Source organism: Bubalus kerabau, chromosome 1, assembly GCF_029407905.1.
Source record: "Bubalus kerabau isolate K-KA32 ecotype Philippines breed swamp buffalo chromosome 1, PCC_UOA_SB_1v2, whole genome shotgun sequence".
Classification (NCBI taxonomy): Eukaryota; Metazoa; Chordata; class Mammalia; order Artiodactyla; family Bovidae; genus Bubalus; species Bubalus kerabau.
Genome location: NC_073624.1, coordinates 7,358,783 through 7,376,424, shown reverse-complemented (window position 1 = coordinate 7,376,424; position 17,642 = coordinate 7,358,783). Strand labels below are relative to the sequence as shown.

Below are 17,642 nucleotides of genomic sequence, written 5' to 3'. Positions count from 1 at the left end.
CATAGGAGAAACGCACTCAGATGTTGCTGGTCAGAGCGTAAATTGGTACAGCCACTTGGAGGGTAATCTGGCAAGATCTAGCAAAACTTTACACGCCAGGACTCGTCACCCAGAACTGCCCAGGTGTATATGTTCACTGGGATGGTTTACAACAGTGAAAAACTGCAAATAAGCTAATCAGTTGGAGAATGGCACACAGCTGCTCTCAAATTCTATACTGTGCTTGCACAGAATAAGGCAGGACTGTGTTTCCAATATGAGAGAACACCAAAACACGCTGTTAATGGTTAAAAGCAAGTTGCAGGAACTTCCCTGGTGGTCCAGGGGTAAGACACCGAGCTCCCAATACAGGGGGCCCGGGTTTAATCCTGGGTTCAGGGAACCAGATCCTGTATGCTGCAGTGAAGATCGAAGATTCCATGTGCCGCAACTAAGACCTGGTGCAGCCAAATTAATTATTAAAAAAAAATTATGATATCGACTATTTATTTTAAAAGCAAGTTGCAGAAGGGCACACACAGTATGATACCAGTTGCTAAAAACAAACACACAAACACACACACACACACACACACACACACAAACTCACAACTTTGGGATGGGGCTGGGCCGCAATCCTGACTAGTCAAAAGGGACTTTTACCCTTCTCTGTTACGCTTTCATTCTTTACAAGAGAATGTGTTTGTGAATATGCGTACAATTAAAAATTAACTTAAAATGTACTATGCACAGATCTTAGGTGGATGGACAGACAGCACTGACACTCTAGTCTTGTTTAGGCCCTGGGAGCAGTGGGAAGGCAAGGTGGCCAGATTTCTTCCTGTGCCCCCAGGGCCCTCATTCATTCAGGGGATGGGATGCTAAGACCAGGGTTCCTATCCCTGCCCTGCCACCCAGACCTAGTGGCTCCTGCTCTAGGAGATCCCTCAGTAGGTCCTGGTGGACCCAGACCAGAGGGCAAGAAAGAGGCCTGCTTATCCACGCACCCAGCTGCGGGGAGCAGTGGTGGTGGTGGGGGGGTTCATCCTGAGTTAGATCAAATGGGAGAAAAACTAGGTGTGGAGCAGAGGTTGGAGCATCAACCCAGTGAGATGCTTTTAGAAAGAAAACCGCACTCCCACCCACCCTGTACCACAACATCCCCACGGAGACCTGACCAGCCCCGCACCCCTCACCTCCAGGAGGAAGAAGCCCCCAAACTCAGCCTGAATGGTACAGAAGCCCTCCCTCCCTGGAAAAGGAGAATGGAGGTGGGAGAGAAAGTAGGGAAGGAGCTTGAGAAACTAAATGCAGGCCAGCCCGATTTTGCAAAGGGATGGCTCCAAGACCCCCACCGATGGCCCTCGCGCCCCACCGATCGGGACCCTTAACGCTTGGGTGTGCTGCCCTGTATGGAAACGCAAGGTTCAGACGACAGCTCCGGGCTACTGGTGTCACCTAGGGCAGAACTAGGGGTGGGAACCAAGGCTGGGGAGACGGGGGCGGGGGTGGGGTGGGTGGCGACCCGAGGCAGGCCTGGCGGGGGAGGGAATTAGGCCCCTGCTCGCAGCTTCTTCCCTCCAGAATCCGACCCATTCCCCTCGCACCCAGGCACAGAAAGTGGGCGCCGATGCTCGGGGGAGCTGTGACGTGGGGAATCGGGACGGCTGATTCCCAGCGTGCGGCCCTGGGGTGTCAGGGGCCGGGTATTGCGGCAGCCCACGCACGGTCCCGGGGGATCTGGGATCACGCAGCTGCAAGTCACTCATTAGGCTTCTGGGTGTTCCCGTGACACCCCCAACGGGAGCTTCTGAACGAGCGGGGTCCTACCTGGCGAGCCGGCGTGAGGGTCCCGTCCACGTCAAACAGGCAGAGGACGCGCTCCTTCCTGCGGGCGCCCTCAGCGGTGACTGCCATGGTTGCAGCTCCCGGCGCCCAGCTGAGACTGAGGCTGGGGCCGCCGGAGCCGCTTGGGAGAGAGGACGGACGGGGCGGGGCCTAGGGGGCGGGGCCAGCAGGCAGGTCGGAGAGCGCCAAACTGGGAAAGGGCGTGGCCGAAGCGTGGCTTCGGAGAAGGGGCGTGGCCTGGATGCGGCCGACACCGGGCCTGCGCTGACTTGGGACGAGAATTCTGATGGCAGGAGGCAAAGAAGGGCCGTGGCATCGGGAGGGGCAAAGCCTCGCAGGTTCCGTCAGTTAAGTTAGTTCAGTCGCTCTGTCGTGTCCGACTCTTGGCGGACCCCAAGAAATGCAGCACGGTAGGCTTCCCTCGGATTTTACCAAGCCAAACCGGAGGCGGGCCTGGGCTCGGCCCGGAAGTGAGGGATGGAACCCGGAAGGAAGGAAGGGGCCAGCGTTGGCCCTTGGCGGGACGGTTCCGGTGGCAAGTAGGGGCGGGACGGGGGCGGGGCCTCGAGCCCGCAGTGCAGAGTCCGCGGGCGAGGCGGGACTCAGCGACCCGCTCCCTCCCTCTAGCACTACCCCCGCCCTGCCCCGCTCCGCCCAGTCCGCCACTCACCCCCGGGCGATCAGTGCCTCTAGGGCTCACCCGCTCCCTCCTAATGCCTTTGACCTACAGATCTCCACCTTTAAGAAATCTGATGGCCTTTGCTCAAGGTACTGTACTTTGCCGAATGGCCTTCCCTGACCCTTACTTCTCTAGCTGTCATTCTGCCCACCCCATGAAGTGAAGTGAAATGAAATCGCTCAAAAGAGTCGCTCAGTTGTGTCCGACTCTTTGCGACCCGATGGACTGTGGCCTACGAGGTTCCTCCATCCATGGAATTTTCTAGGCAAGAATACTGGAGTGGGTTGCCATTTCCTTCTCCAGGGGATCTTCCCGACCCAGGGATCGAACCTGGGTCTTCTGCATTGCAAACAGATGCCTTTACCGTCTGAGCCACTAGGGAATCCCGTCCACCCTCCCCCCCCCATCAGATCAAATTAGATCAGTCGCTCAGTCGTGTCCGACTCTTTGCGACCCCATGAATCGCAGCACGCCAGGCCTCCCTGTCCATCACCAACTCCCGGAGTTCACTCAGACTCACGTCCATCGACTCAGTGATGCCATCCAGCCATCTCATCTTCTGTCATCGCCTTCTCCTCCTGCCCCCAATCTCTCCCACCATCAGAGTCTTTTCCAATGAGTCAACTCTTCGCATGAGGTGGCCAAAGTACTGGAGTTTCAGCTTTAGCATCATTCCTTCCAAAGAAATCCCAGGGCTGATCTCCTTTAGGATGGACTGGTTGGATCTCCTTGCAGTCCAAGGGACTCTCAAGAGTCTTCTCCAACACCACAGTTCAAAAGCATCCATTCTTCGGCGCTCAGCCTTCTTCACAGTCCAACTCTCACATCCATACATGACCACAGGAAAAACCATAGTCTTGACTAGACGAACCTTTGTTGGCAAAGTAATGTCTCTGCAAGTGAATATGCTATCTAGGTTGGTCATAACTTTCCTTCCAAGGAGTAAGCGTCTTTTAATTTCATGGCTGCAGTCACCATCTGTAGTGATTTTGGAGCCCCCAAAAATAAAGTCTGACACTATTTCCACTGTTTCCCCATCTATTTCCCATGAAGTGATGGGACTGGATGCCATGATCGTTTGCATGTTGAGCTTTAAGCCAACTTTTTCACTCTCCACCCTCACTTTCATCAAGAGGCGTTTTAGTTCCTCTTCACTTTCTGCCATAAGGGTGGTGTCATCTGCTTATCTGAGGTTATTGATATTTCTCCCAGCAATCTTGATTCCAGCTTATGTTTCTTGCAGTCCAGTGTTTCTCATGATGTACTCTGCATGTAAGTTAAATAAGCAGGGTGACAATATACAGCCTTGACATACTCCTTTTCCTATTTGGAACCAGTCTGTTGTTTCATGTCCAGTTCTAACTGTTGCTTCCTGACCTGCATACAAATTTCTCAAGAGGCAGATCAGGTGGTCTGGTATTCCCATCTCTTTCAGAATTTTGCACAGTTTATTGTGATCCACACAGTCAAAGGCTTTGGCATAGTCAATAAAGCAGAAATAGATGGTTTTCTGGAACTCTCTTGCTTTTTTGATGATCCAGCGGATGTTGGCAATTTGATCTCTGGTTCCTCTGCCTTTTCTAAAACCAGCTTGAACATCAGGAAGTTCACGGTTCACATATTGCTGAAGCCTGACTTGGAGAATTTTGAGCATTACTTTACTAGTGTGTGAGATGAGTGCAATTGTGTGGTAGTTTGAGCATTCTTTGGCATTGCCTTTCTTTGGGATTGGAATGAAAACTGACCTTTTCCAGTCCTGTGGCCACTGCTGAGTTTTCCAAATTTGCTGGCATATTGAGTGCTGAACTTTCACAGCATCATCTTCCAGGATTTGAAATAGCTCAACTGGAATTCCATCACCTTTGTTCGTAGTGATGCTTTCTAAGGTCCACTTGACTTCACATTTCAGGATGTCTGGCTCTAGGTCAGTGATCACACCATGGTGATTATCTGGGTCATGAAGATCTTTTTTGTACAGTTCTTCTGTGTATTCTTACCACCTCTTCTTAATATCTTCTGCTTCTGTTAGGTCCATACCATTTTTGTCCTTTATCGAGCCCATCTTTGCATGAAATGTTCCCTTGATATCTCTAATTTTCTTGAAGAGATCTTTAGTCTTTCCCATTTTGTTGTTTTCCTCTATTTCTTTGCACTGATCGCTGAGCAAGGCTTTCCTATCTCTCATTGCTATTCTTTGGAATTCTGCATTCAAATGGGTATATCTTTCCTTTTCTCCTTTGCTTTTCGCTTCTCTTCTTTTCACAACTATTTGTAAGGCCTCCCCAGACAGCCATTTTGCTTTTTTGCATCTCTTTTCCACCGGGATGGTCTTGATCCCTGTCTCCTGTACAATGTCACGAACCTCATTTCATAGTTCATCAGGCACTTTATCTATCAGATCTAGACCCTTAAATCTATTTCTCACTTCCACTGTATAATCATAAGGGATTTGATTTAGGTCATACCTGAATGGTCTAGTGGTTTTCCCTACTTTCTTCAATTTAAGTCTGAATTTGGCAATAAGGAGTTCATGGTCTAAGCCACAGTCAGCTCCTGGTCTTGTTTTTGCTGATTCTATAGAGCTTCTCCATCTTTGGCTGCAAAGAATATAATCAATCTGATTTCGGTGTTGACCATCTGGTGATGTCCATGTGTAGAGTCTTCTCTTGTGTTGTTGGAAGAGGGTGTTTGTTATGACCAGTGCATTTTCTTGGCAAAACTCTATTAGCCTTTGCCCTGCTTCATTCCTTATTCCAAGGCCAAATTTGCCTGTTACTCCAGGTGTTTCTTGACTTCCTACTTTTGCATTCCAGTCCCCTATAATGAAAAGGACATCTTTTTGGGGTGTTAGTTCTAAAAGGTCTTGTAGGTCTTCATAGAACCGTTCAACTTCAGCTTCTTCAGTGTTACTGGTTGGGGCATAGACTTGGATTACTGTGATATTGAATGGTTTGCCTTGGAAATGAACAGAGATCACTCTTTCGTTTTTGAGATTGCATCCAAGTACTGCATTTCGGACTCTTTTGTTGACCATGATGGCCACTCCATTTCTTCTGAGGGATTCCTGCCCACAGTAGTAGATATAATGGTCATCTGAGTTAAATTCACCCATTCCAGTCCATTTCAGTTCGCTGATTCCTAGAATGTCGACATTCACTCTTGCCATCTCTTGTTTGACCACTTCCAATTTGCCTTGATTCATGGACCTGACATTCCAGGTTCCTATGCAGTATTGCTCTTTACAGCATCAGACCTTGCTTCTATCACCAGTCCCATCCACAACTGGGTATTGTGTTTGCTTTGGCTCCATCCCTTCATTCTTTCTGGAATTATTTCTCCACTGATCTCCAGTAGCATATTGGGCACCTACTGACCTGGGGAGTTTCTGTTTCAGTATCCTATCATTTTGCCTTTTCATACTGTTCATGGGGTTCTCAAGGCAAGAATACTGAAGTGGTTTGCCATTCCCTTCTCCAGTGGACCACATTCTGTCAGATCTCTCCACTATGACCCGCCCATCTTAGGTTGCCTCACGGGCATATAGTTTCATTGAGTTAGACAAGGCTGTGGTCCTAGTGTGATTAGATTGACTAGTTTTCTGTGAGTATGGTTTCAGTGTGTCTGCCCTCTGATGCCCTCTTGCAACACCTACCGTCTTACTTGGGTTTCTCTTACCTTGGGCGTGGGGTATCTCTTCACGGCTGCTCCAGCAAAGCGCAGCCAATGCTCCTTACCTTGGACGAGTTAGGAAGCAGAAAAGCAAGCTTCGTTATAGACATGCAGAGTTAGGAGCAGTTAAAAAAAAAAGAGTCAGACACTACTGAGTGACTGAACTGACTGAAAAAAAAAAAAGGACTTCCCTGATGGCTCAAACAGTAAAGAATCTGCTTGCAATGCAGGAGACGCTGGAGACTTGGGTCTGATCCCTGGGTGGGGAAGACTCCCCTGGAGGGAGAAATGGCAATCCACTCCAGTATTCTTGCCTGGAGAATCCCATGGATAGAGTCCATGGCTGTAGTCCATGGGGTTGCAAAGAGTGGGACATGACTGAAGTGACTGAGCACACAAAGTGAAAAAAAACACTAGGAATGCTCGGGCCTGCTCACTGTTCTCTTTATCATCTTCGTTCTCAGGAAAGGGAAAGAGAGAAACTCATTCTTTTTTCTTTCTTACTGAAACACATCCACACACCTATGAGTAAATGCTTTTGATAGGCCTGTTTGTTCTCCTGTCTTGGTAGCTGTGGTACCCTGGGGAGATCCCTGGAGGCAGAGTCCGGAGAACTGCAGTGAGGTGTCTGATAATTTAGGGTCTTGGACAGGTCACCTTCCTTTTCTGGGCCTCCGTTTCTTCATCTACATAAATGAGGATGTAATCTGGCCTGTTAGGACTGTGAGACCACTGTGGCCAGGGAGTGTTGCCTGCCATCATGTTGCAGAGAATCCCATATCTGACTCTGTGTTGGAACTGTTTCTTTTGACTTGCTTTTCATCGCTGTTACTATAATCATACATAATGGCCTGTCACAGGGGACCCTGCCCCTCTACCTGACTGTTTAAACTAAAATAAAGCAAAGTGAAATGGCTCAGTTTGCCAGGCTCCTCCATCCATGGGATTTTCCAGTCAAGAATACTGGATGGGTAGCCTTTTCCTTCTCAAGGGGATCTTCCCAGCCCAGGGATGGAACCCAGGTCTCCCTCATTGCAAGCGGATTCTTTACCAGCTGAGCCACAAAGGAAGTCCCGTTAAACTAAAGTGCCTTTGTTTAGCTCATAAGGAGGGAGATTATCTGACTGTGCTCACCTGTGAAAAGAAATTAACATATCCCTTCCAAAGGCTTCCCAGCTGGCTCAGTGGTCAAGAACCTGGCCGCCAATGCAGAAGATGCAGGTTCGATCCCTGAGTTGGGAAGATCCCCTGGAGAAGGAAATGGCTACCTAGTCCAGTATTCTTGCCTGGGAAATACTATGGACAGAGGAGCCTGGCGGGCACAGTCCATGGGGTTGCTCAAGAGCCAGACATGACTTAGGGACTAATCAACTACAATAAAGGGGCCATAACTAGAGAGGCAAAAGGAAAAATCTTTCTTCCCAGGCCCTGCAGCAGAGTTTGTTTTAGTCATTAACAACACATTGGGCCAGACACCATTATGGGTCCCAGCAACACTGCAGGGAACAAAACCAGAACTCTGACTGAGGTGACTAAGCATGCGTGGAACATGTGGGATCTTAGTTCCCTGACCAGAGACCCCTGGAAGCAAGGAGGCTTAACCTCGGCACTGCTGGGGAAGTCCCAGGAAGCTTTTGTTTTCTGTTGGATGCAGATAGCAAATGGAGCCCTCTCGGAGGAAGTGAAGACTGAACTCTTTTTTCCTGCACTTCCTGTTCCTTCTAGATCTGGCCTCTGGGACTCTGGGTGTTCTCAGGGCCCAAGACCCCTCCCAGGATCAACCTAGTTTACAGGCAGTTGGTGGGGCTGAAACTACCTAGATCTATCTCTAATATCTCACAGTCAATACCTGTTCCTTTGCTTAAGAATTCCTATAGGGACTTCCCTGGTGATCCAGTGGCTAAGACTCGATGCTCCCATGGAGGGGGCCTGGATTCGATTCCTGGTCAGGGACTAGATCCCACATGTTGCAACCAAGACCCAGTGCAGCCAAATAAAATAAATTAAAAACATGTGGTATAAAGTAAAATGTACTATATGATTTCAGTTAAAAAAATGAAGATATATGGGCGTGAGAAAAGCATAAATTGTGATATATTCCTACAATGCTATACAAAATAACAATTAAAAGAAATGAATTAGCCCTCATGTATCAGCTACATAGAGCTCAAAACTATAAAGCTGAGCAAAAAAAAAAAAAAGAATTCCTATAATATCCATCACATGCTCAGTCGTGTCTGACTCTTTACGACCCTCATGGCCAGGCTCCTCTGTCCATGGGATTTTCCAGGCAAGAAAACTGAAGTGCATTACCATTTCCTCCTCCAGGGGATATCTCTCACCCAGAGATTGAAGCCTAGACTCCTGCATGGCAGTTCAGTTCAATTAAGTTGCTCAGTTCAGTTCAGTTCAGTCCAATTAAGTTCAATTAAGAGTCGGACAATTAAGTCCAACTCTTTGCGACCACATGAACCGCAGCATGCCAGGCCTCCCTGTCCATCACCAACTCCCAGAGTTTACCCAAACTCATGTACATCAAATCGGTGATGCCATCCAACCATCTCATCCTCTGTCATCCCCTTCTCCTCCTACCCTCAATCTTTCCCAGCATCAGGGTCTTTTCCAATGAGCCAGCTCTTCACATCAGGTGGCCAAAGTATTGGAGTTTCAGCTTCAGCATCAGTCCTTCCAATGAACACCCAGGACTGATCTCCTTTAGGATGGACTTGTTGGATCTCCTTGCAGTCCAAGGGACTCTTAAGAGTCTTCTCCAACGCCACAGTTCAAAAGCATCAATTCTTCAGTGCTCAGCTTTCTTTATAGTCCAACTCTCATATCCATACATGACTACTGGAAAAACCATAGCCTTGACTAGACAGACCTTTGTTGACAAAGTAATATCTCTGCTTTTTAATATGTTGTGTAGGTTGATCATAACTTTCCTCCCAAGGAGTAAGCGTCTTTTAATTTCATGGCTACAATCACCATCTACAGTGATTTTGGAGCCAAAACATATAAAGTCAGCCATTATTTCCACTGTTTCCCCAACTATTTGCCATGAAGTGACGGGACTGGATGCCATGATCTTCGTTTTCTGAATGTTGAGCTTTAAGCCAACTTTTTCACTCTCCTCTTTCACTCTCATCAAGAGGCTTTTTAGTTCCTCTTCACTTTCTGCCATAAGGGTGGTGTCACCTGCCTATCTGAGGTTATTGATACTTCTCCCAGCAATCTTGATTCCAGCTTGTGCTTCTTCCAGCCCAGCGTTTCTCATGATGTACTCTGCATATAATTTAAATAAGCAGGGTGACAATATACAGCCTTGACATACTCCTTTTCCTATTTGGAACCAGTCTGTTGTTCCATGTCCAGTTCTAACTGTTGCTTCCTGACCTGCATACAGGTTTCTCAAGAGGTAGATCAGGTGGTCTGGTATTCCCATCTCTTTCAGAATTTTGCACAGTTTATTGTGATCCACACAGTCAAAGGCTTTGGCATAGTCAATAAAGCAGAAATAGATGGTTTTCTGGAACTCTCTTGCTTTTTTGATGATCCAGCAGATGTTGGCAATTTGATCTCTGGTTCCTCTGCCTTTTCTAAAACCAGCTTGAACATCTGGAAGTTCATGTATTGCTGAAGCCTGGCTTGGAGAATTTTGAGCATTACTTTACTAGTGTGTGAGATGAGTGCAATTGTGCAGTAGTTTGAGCATTCTTTGGCATTGCCTTTCTTTGGGACTGGAATGAAAACTGACTTTTTCCAGTCCTGTGGCCACTGCTGAGTTTTCCAAATTTGCTGGCACATTGAATGCAGCACTAACACAGCATCATCTTTTAGGATTTGAAATAGCTCAACTGGAATCCCATCACCTCCACTAGCTTTGTTCGTAGTGATGCTTTCTAAGGCCCACTTGACTTCACATTCCAGGATGTCTGGCTCTAGGTCAGTGATCACACCATGGTGATTATCTGGGTCATGAAGATCTTTTTTGTACAGTTCTGTGTATTCTTACCACCTCTTCTTAATATCTTCTGCTTCTGTTAGGTCCATACCATTTTTGTCCTTTATCGAGCCCATCTTTGCATGAAATGTTCCCTTGGTATCTCTAATTTTCTTGAAGAGATCTCTTGTCTTTCCCATTCTATTGTTTTCCTCTATTTCTTTGCATTGATCACTGAAGAAGGCTTTCTTATCTCTCCTTGCTATTCTTTGGAACTCTGCATTCAAATGGGTATATCTTTCCTTTTCTCCTTTGCTTTTCGCTTCTCTTCTTTTCACAACTATTTGCAAGGCCTCCCCAGACAGCCATTTTGCTTTTTTGCATCTCTTTTCCACCGGGATGGTCTTGATTCCTGTCTCCTGTACAATGTCATGAACCTCATTCCATAGCTCATCAAGCACTTTATCTATCAGATGTAGACCCTTAAATCTATTTCTCACTTCCACTGTATAATCATAAGGGATTTGATTTAGGTCATACCTGAGTGGTCTAGTGGTTTTCCCTACTATCTTCAATTTAAGTCTGAATATGGCAATAAGGAGTTCATGATCTGAGCCACAGTCAGCTCCCCGTCTTGTTTTTGCTGCCTGCCTGCATTGCAAGCAGATACTTTATTGTTTGAGCCCTCAGGGAAGCCCCAGGGAGCTGGTGAAATACAGATACCTCCACCACCCCCACCCCCACCCCCACCCCCAGTTCTGGGATCTGGAAGCCGTAGGGTGGGGCCCACAATACAGGACAGGTTTTTCCCTTCAGGGGTTGGATACACCTTTCCAAAGACAAACAAAAATCAGCCAGTAGTTTAGATCTGTAGTGAACCTGAGTTTCCTTACAAGTACCTTTCACAGTCTCACCGCAATCCATTTCACAGATTCAGTTCAGTTCAGTTCAGTTCACTAGCTCAGTCATGTCCGACTCTTTGCGACCCCATGAATTGCAGCACTCCAGGCCTCCCTGTCCATCACCAACTCCCAGAGTTTACCCAAACTCATGTGCATCGAGTCGGTGATACCATCCAGCCATCTCATCCTCTGTCATCTCCTTTTCCTCCTGCCCCCAATCCCTCCCAGCATCAGGGTCTTTTCCAATGAGTCAACACTTCGCATGAGGTGGCCAAAGTATTGGAGTTTCAGCTTCAGCATCAGTCCTTCCAATGAACACCCAGGACTGATCTCCTTTAGGATGGACTTGTTGGATCTCCTTGCAGTCCAAGGGACTCTCAAGAGTCTTCTCCAACATCACAGTTCAAAAGGATCAATTCTTCGGTGCTCAGCTTTCTTCACAGTCCAACTCTCACATCCATACATGACTACTGGAAAAACCATAGCCTTGACTAGACAAACTTTTGTTGGCAAAGTAATGTCTCTGCTTTTTAATATGCTATCTAGGTTGGTGCAGGAGGGCCAAGAGGAACTACTCTACGTTCAAGGTCAGGAGGGGCGGCTGTGAGGAGATACCCCTCATCCAAGGTAAGGAGCAGCGACTGCGCTTTGCTGGAGCAGCCATGAAGAGATACCCAACGTCCAAGGTAAGAGAAACTCAAGTAAGACGTAGGTGTTGCGAGAGGGCATCAGAGGGCAGACACATTGAAACCATAATCACAGAAAACTAGTCATACTAATCACACGGACCACAGCCTTGTCTAACTCAATGAAACTAAGCTATGCCATGTGGGGCCACCCAAGACGGGCGGGTCATGGTGGAGACATCTGACAGAATGTGGTCCACTGGAGAAGGGAATGGCAAACCACTTCAGTATTCTTGCCTTGAGAACCCCATGAACAGTATGAAAAGGCAAAATGATAGGATACTGAAAGAGGAACTCCCCAGGTCTGTAGGTGCCCATATGCTACTGGAGATCAGTGGAGAAATAACTCCAGAAAGAATGAAGTGATGGAGCCAAAGCAAAAACAATACCCAGTTGTGGATGGGACTGGTGATAGAAGCAAGGTCTGATGCTGTAAAGAGCAATATTGCATAGGAACCTGGAATGTCAGGTCCATGAATCAAGGCAAATTGGAAGTGGTCAAACAGGAGATGGCAAGAGTGAATGTCGACATTCTAGGAATCAGCGAACTGAAATGGACTGGAATGGGTGAATTTAACTCAGATGACCATTATATCTACTACTGTGGGCAGGAATCCCTCAGAAGAAATGGAGTGGCCATCATGGTCAACAAAAGAGTCCGAAATGCAGTACTTGGATGCAATCTCAAAAACGAAAGAGTGATCTCTGTTCATTTCCAAGGCAAACCATTCAATATCACAGTAATCCAAGTCTATGTCCCAACCAGTAACACTGAAGAAGCTGAAGTTGAACGGTTCTATGAAGACCTACAAGACCTTTTAGAACTAACACCCCAAAAAGATGTCCTTTTCATTATAGGGGACTGGAATGCAAAAGTAGGAAGTCAAGAAACACCTGGAGTAACAGGCAAATTTGGCCTTGGAATAAGGAATGAAGCAGGGCAAAGGCTAATAGAGTTTTGCCAAGAAAATGCACTGGTCATAACAAACACCCTCTTCCAACAACACAAGAGAAGACTCTACACATGGACATCACCAGATGGTCAACACCGAAATCAGATTGATTATATTCTTTGCAGCCAAAGATGGAGAAGCTCTATAGAATCAGCAAAAACAAGACCAGGAGCTGACTGTGGCTTAGACCATGAACTCCTTATTGCCAAATTCAGACTTAAATTGAAGAAAGTAGGGAAAACCACTAGACCATTCAGGTATGACCTAAATCAAATCCCTTATGATTATACAGTGGAAGTGAGAAATAGATTTAAGGGTCTAGATCTGATAGATAAAGTGCCTGATGAACTATGAAATGAGGTTCGTGACATTGTACGGGAGACAGGGATCAAGACCATCCCGGTGGAAAAGAGATGCAAAAAAGCAAAATGGCTGTCTGGGGAGGCCTTACAAATAGTTGTGAAAAGAAGAGAAGCGAAAAGCAAAGGAGAAAAGGAAAGATATACCCATTTGAATGCAGAGTTCCAAAGAATAGCAATGAGAGATAGGAAAGCCTTGCTCAGCGATCAGTGCAAAGAAATAGAGGAAAACAACAAAATGGGAAAGACTAAAGATCTCTTCAAGAAAATTAGAGATATCAAGGGAACATTTCATGCAAAGATGGGCTCGATAAAGGACAAAAATGGTATGGACCTAACAGAAGCAGAAGATATTAAGAAGAGGTGGTAAGAATACACAGAAGAACTGTACAAAAAAGATCTTCATGACCCAGATAATCACCATGGTGTGATCACTGACCTAGAGCCAGACATCCTGAAATGTGAAGTCAAGTGGACCTTAGAAAGCATCACTACGAACAAAGGTGATGGAATTCCAGTTGAGCTATTTCAAATCCTGGAAGATGATGCTGTGAAAGTTCAGCACTCAATATGCCAGCAAATTTGGAAAACTCAGCAGTGGCCACAGGACTGGAAAAAGTCAGTTTTCATTCCAGTCCCAAAGAAAGGCAATGCCAAAGAATGCTCAAACTACTGCACAATTGCACTCATCTCACACACTAGTAAAGTAATGCTCAAAATTCTCCAAGCCAGGCTTCAGCAATACATGAACTTCCTGATGTTCAAGCTGGTTTTAGAAAAGGCAGAGGAACCAGAGATCAAATTGCCAACATCTGCTGGATCATCAAAAAAGCAAGAGAGTTCCAGAAAACCATCTATTTCTGCTTTATTGACTATGCCAAAGCCTTTGACTGTGTGGATCACAATAAACTGTGCAAAATTCTGAAAGAGATGGGAATACCAGACCACCTGATCTACCTCTTGAGAAACCTGTATGCAGGTCAGGAAGCAACAGTTAGAACTGGACATGGAACAACAGACTGGTTCCAAATAGGAAAAGGAGTATGTCAAGGCTGTATATTGTCACCCTGCTTATTTAAATTATATGCAGAGTACATCATGAGAAACGCTGGGCTGGAAGAAGCACAAGCTGGAATCAAGATTGCTGGGAGAAGTATCAATAACCTCAGATAGGCAGGTGACACCACCCTTATGGCAGAAAGTGAAGAGGAACTAAAAAGCCTCTTGATGAGAGTGAAAGAGGAGAGTGAAAAAGTTGGCTTAAAGCTCAACATTCAGAAAACGAAGATCATGGCATCCGGTCCCATCACTTCATGGGGAAATAGATGGGGAAACAGTGTCAGACTTTATTTTGGGGGGCTCCAAAATCACTGTAGATGGTGATTGTAGCCATGAAATTAAAAGACGCTTACTCCTTGGAAGGAAAGTTATGACCAACCTAGATAACATATTCAAAAGCAGAGACATTACTTTGCCAACAAAGGTCCATCTAGTCAAGGCTATGGTTTTTCCAGTGGTCATGTATGGATGTGAGAGTTGGACTGTGAAGGAAGCTGAGCGTCGAAGAATTGATGCTTTTGAACTGTGGTGTTGGAGAAGACTCTTGAGAGTCCCTTGGACTGCAAGGAGATCCAACCAGTCCATCCTAAAGGAGATCAGCCCTGGGTGTTCTTTGGAAGGAATGATGCTGAAGCTGAAACTCCAGTACTTTGGCCACCTCATGTGAAGAGTTGACTCGTTGGAAAAGACTCTGATGCTGGGAGGGATTGGGGGCAGGAGGAAAAGGGGATGACAGAGGATGAGATGGCTGGATGGCATCACTGACTCGATGGATGTGAGTTTGAGTGAACTCCGGGAGTTGGTGATGGACAAGGAAGCTTGGTGTGCTGCAATTCATGGGGTCACAAAGAGTCGGACACGACTGAGCAACTGAATTGAACTGAACGAGGTTGGTCATAACTTTCCTCCCAAGGAGTATGCATCTTTTTATTTCATGGCTACAATCACCATCTACAGTGATTTTGGAGCCAAAACAAATAAAGTCAGCCATTATTTCCACTGTTTCTGCAACTATTTGCCATGAAATGATGGGACTGGATGCCGTGATCTTCGTTTTCTGAATGTTGAGCTTTAAGCCAACTTTTTCACTCTCCTCTTTCACTTTCATCAAGAGGCTTTATAGTTCCTCTTCACTCTCTGCCATAAGGGTGGTGTCATCTGCATATCTGAGGTTATTGATACTTCTCCCAGCAATCTTGATTCCAGCTTGTGCTTCTTCCAGCCCAGCGTTTCTCATGATGTACTCTGCATATAATTTAAATAAGCAAGGTACAATATACAGCCTTGACATGCTCCTTTACCTATTTGGAACCAGTCTGTTGTTCCATGTCCAGTTCTATCTGTTGCTTCCTGACCTGCATACAGGTTTCTCAAGAGGTAGATCAGGTGGTCTGGTATTCCCATCTCTTTCAGAATTTTGCACAGTTTATTGTGATCCACACAGTCAAAGGCTTTGGCATAGTCAATAAAGCAGAAATAGATGGTTTTCTGGAACTCTCTTGCTTTTTTGATGATCCAGCGGATGTTGGCAATTTGATCTCTGGTTCCTCTGCCTTTTCTAAAACCAGCTTGAACATCTGGAAGTATCAGATGTTGAACATCTTGAACATCAGATGTATTGCTGAAGCCTGACTTGGAGAATTTTGAGCATTACTTTACTAGCGTGTGAGATGAGTGCAATTGTGCGGTAGTTTGAGCATTCTTTGACATTGGCCTTCTTTGGGATTACTGACTTTTTCCAGTCCTGTGGCCACTGGTGTGTTTTCCAAATTTGCTGACATATTGAGTGCAGCACTTTCAGAGCATCATCTTTCAGGATTTGAGACTCAAGAAAGGGCTAGTGAGTTGCCCTGAGGCACAGATGCAGGAATAGCAGGTGGGGTAGGCCTTATGGCCATCAGTGTGTTCCTTTAAGAGGGAGGCTCATCGCTGGCAACTGGTGCTCAAGCGGGGCCCAGGGGAGGCCCCAGCGAGAGCCAGGAGCAGGGTTGGGCAACTGGGACCAAGAGGTCTGGCCAGAAGGATGTTTTCAGAGCAACAGAGGAAGCCAGGTCTGAAAGCGGGCGCCTGAGACCCCAGCCTGGCTGGATCCTGCTCAGAAGGAAGGATCTTAGCTCCTCTGGGCCAGACAGTGGCTGAGGTTTGGAGGTCAGTGACTTCTGTGTTTGCTCCGGGCGGTGTAGCTCCTACCTTGTGTGTTTCAGTTACTTTTGTAAGAACCCTCTAAGGTCGGTACCTTTATAATACTCAATCTCCAGAGGTGGGTGCTGACACCAGAGAAGAGGATCTCCCAGCATCACAGCAGAGCAGGATTCTCATCCAGTTCTGTTCCCCTAAAAGCTCACATTTCCCCCTGACCCTGACTGTTGGTAGAAGGTCACTAGTCGCTGAGTTAATGAATATAGGAGGTGTTGACCCTCTTTTTCCCTCCCTGGAATGCGGCCTTCCGAGGTTAGGCAGTCCTGGCCCCGTAGACATGCAACCTGGGTGTAGTAGGTGTACAGTCAGATTGAGAGTTCACAGGGCTGCCCCACCTCAGCCAGGTGACCTTGGACAGCCCCCTCCCACTCCGAGCCTGGTCCACGTTTATTAATGAGGCTGCCACTGCCAGCCCCCCTGGGCTGTTAGGAAGATGAGGGTTGCAGGGAAGGACAAGGGCTTAAAGAGGCTCAGGTCAGAAGAGGTCAGGGCTGGTTGCTGTTTTTAATTCCATCTCAGTTCAGGGCCAGTGGGAATTTGGAGAGACTGTGGATGTTGGTTGCTCTTCTTCTCCATTTTTCAAAATGCCAGCAGCGCTTACATTGTTTTCACAGTAAATAAGTCCCTTGAGCTTAAGCTGAACAGCACATGCTCAAAGGTGGTGTTTATGGAGGGGGTGGAGGCTGTTGCTAGGTTGTCAGAGGCCCCTTTGGGGCTCCCTTAGCCAAAGCCAGTGGGGACAGGGATGACTCTGCCCTACCTGGGGCTGGGGGATGGGGCAGCAGCCCCCCAGACGTGGAGTTAGTGGTCTTTGCAGATCAGAATGCAGCCCTAGAACTGGGAGATCCTGGGCAAGTCACTCCTCAACTTTCAAACTTCACTTGCAGGATGAAGCTGGGGGTTGTGGTGGGGAATAGGTGGTGGTGAGGAGTCCCCCTGAGAGGGGCGTTAGAGGTTATCTGATCCAGAACTATCAGATGCAGAAAGAGCCCCAGAGAAGGGAAGGCCTTGATCAAGGCCTCTGAGGTAGGTCTCTGAGGTTCAATCCAGGTTGGTCTACGTCCAAATTCAGGTTTTTATGACCTGCCCTCCCCTGAAATGTCAGCCCTACCAAGACTGAACTGGTGGGTTGATTTGTTAGGGGAGTGTAATCTCCTCGGTTCTGTTTTGTCACAACAAAGATTTGAAGCGACGGACATAAAAGCCCTCGGCGCCCCACAGGTCTCAGACAGTCTGTGTTACAGTTCTTGGACGGATCAGTTTTATTTAGAAAATAAAGGAAAATACATCCTCGAGGCTTGAGGGCATGCCGACACAAAGACGTGAAGAGAAGAGAGAGAGAGAGAGAGAAAGAGAAAGAGAGACAGAA

At 46.9% G+C, this 17,642-nt stretch overlaps 1 protein-coding gene across 2 annotated transcripts in view; it reads right to left on the bottom strand.

The window, feature by feature from the left end:
• PMM1 (phosphomannomutase 1) overlaps positions 1 to 17,642 on the bottom strand; it is a 109,479-nt gene that overhangs the window by 8,156 nt on the left and 83,681 nt on the right. Inside the window, exon 2 of one of the 2 annotated variants that reach the window (XM_055566325.1) lies at positions 1,810 to 1,926. In XM_055566325.1, the coding sequence (XP_055422300.1) occupies positions 1,810 to 1,896 (87 nt within the window). In that variant the 5' untranslated portion in view covers positions 1,897 to 1,926. Of the gene's footprint in view, positions 1 to 1,809; positions 2,237 to 17,642 lie in introns of those variants that run through there. The other variant, XM_055566316.1, reaches the window with a different exon arrangement.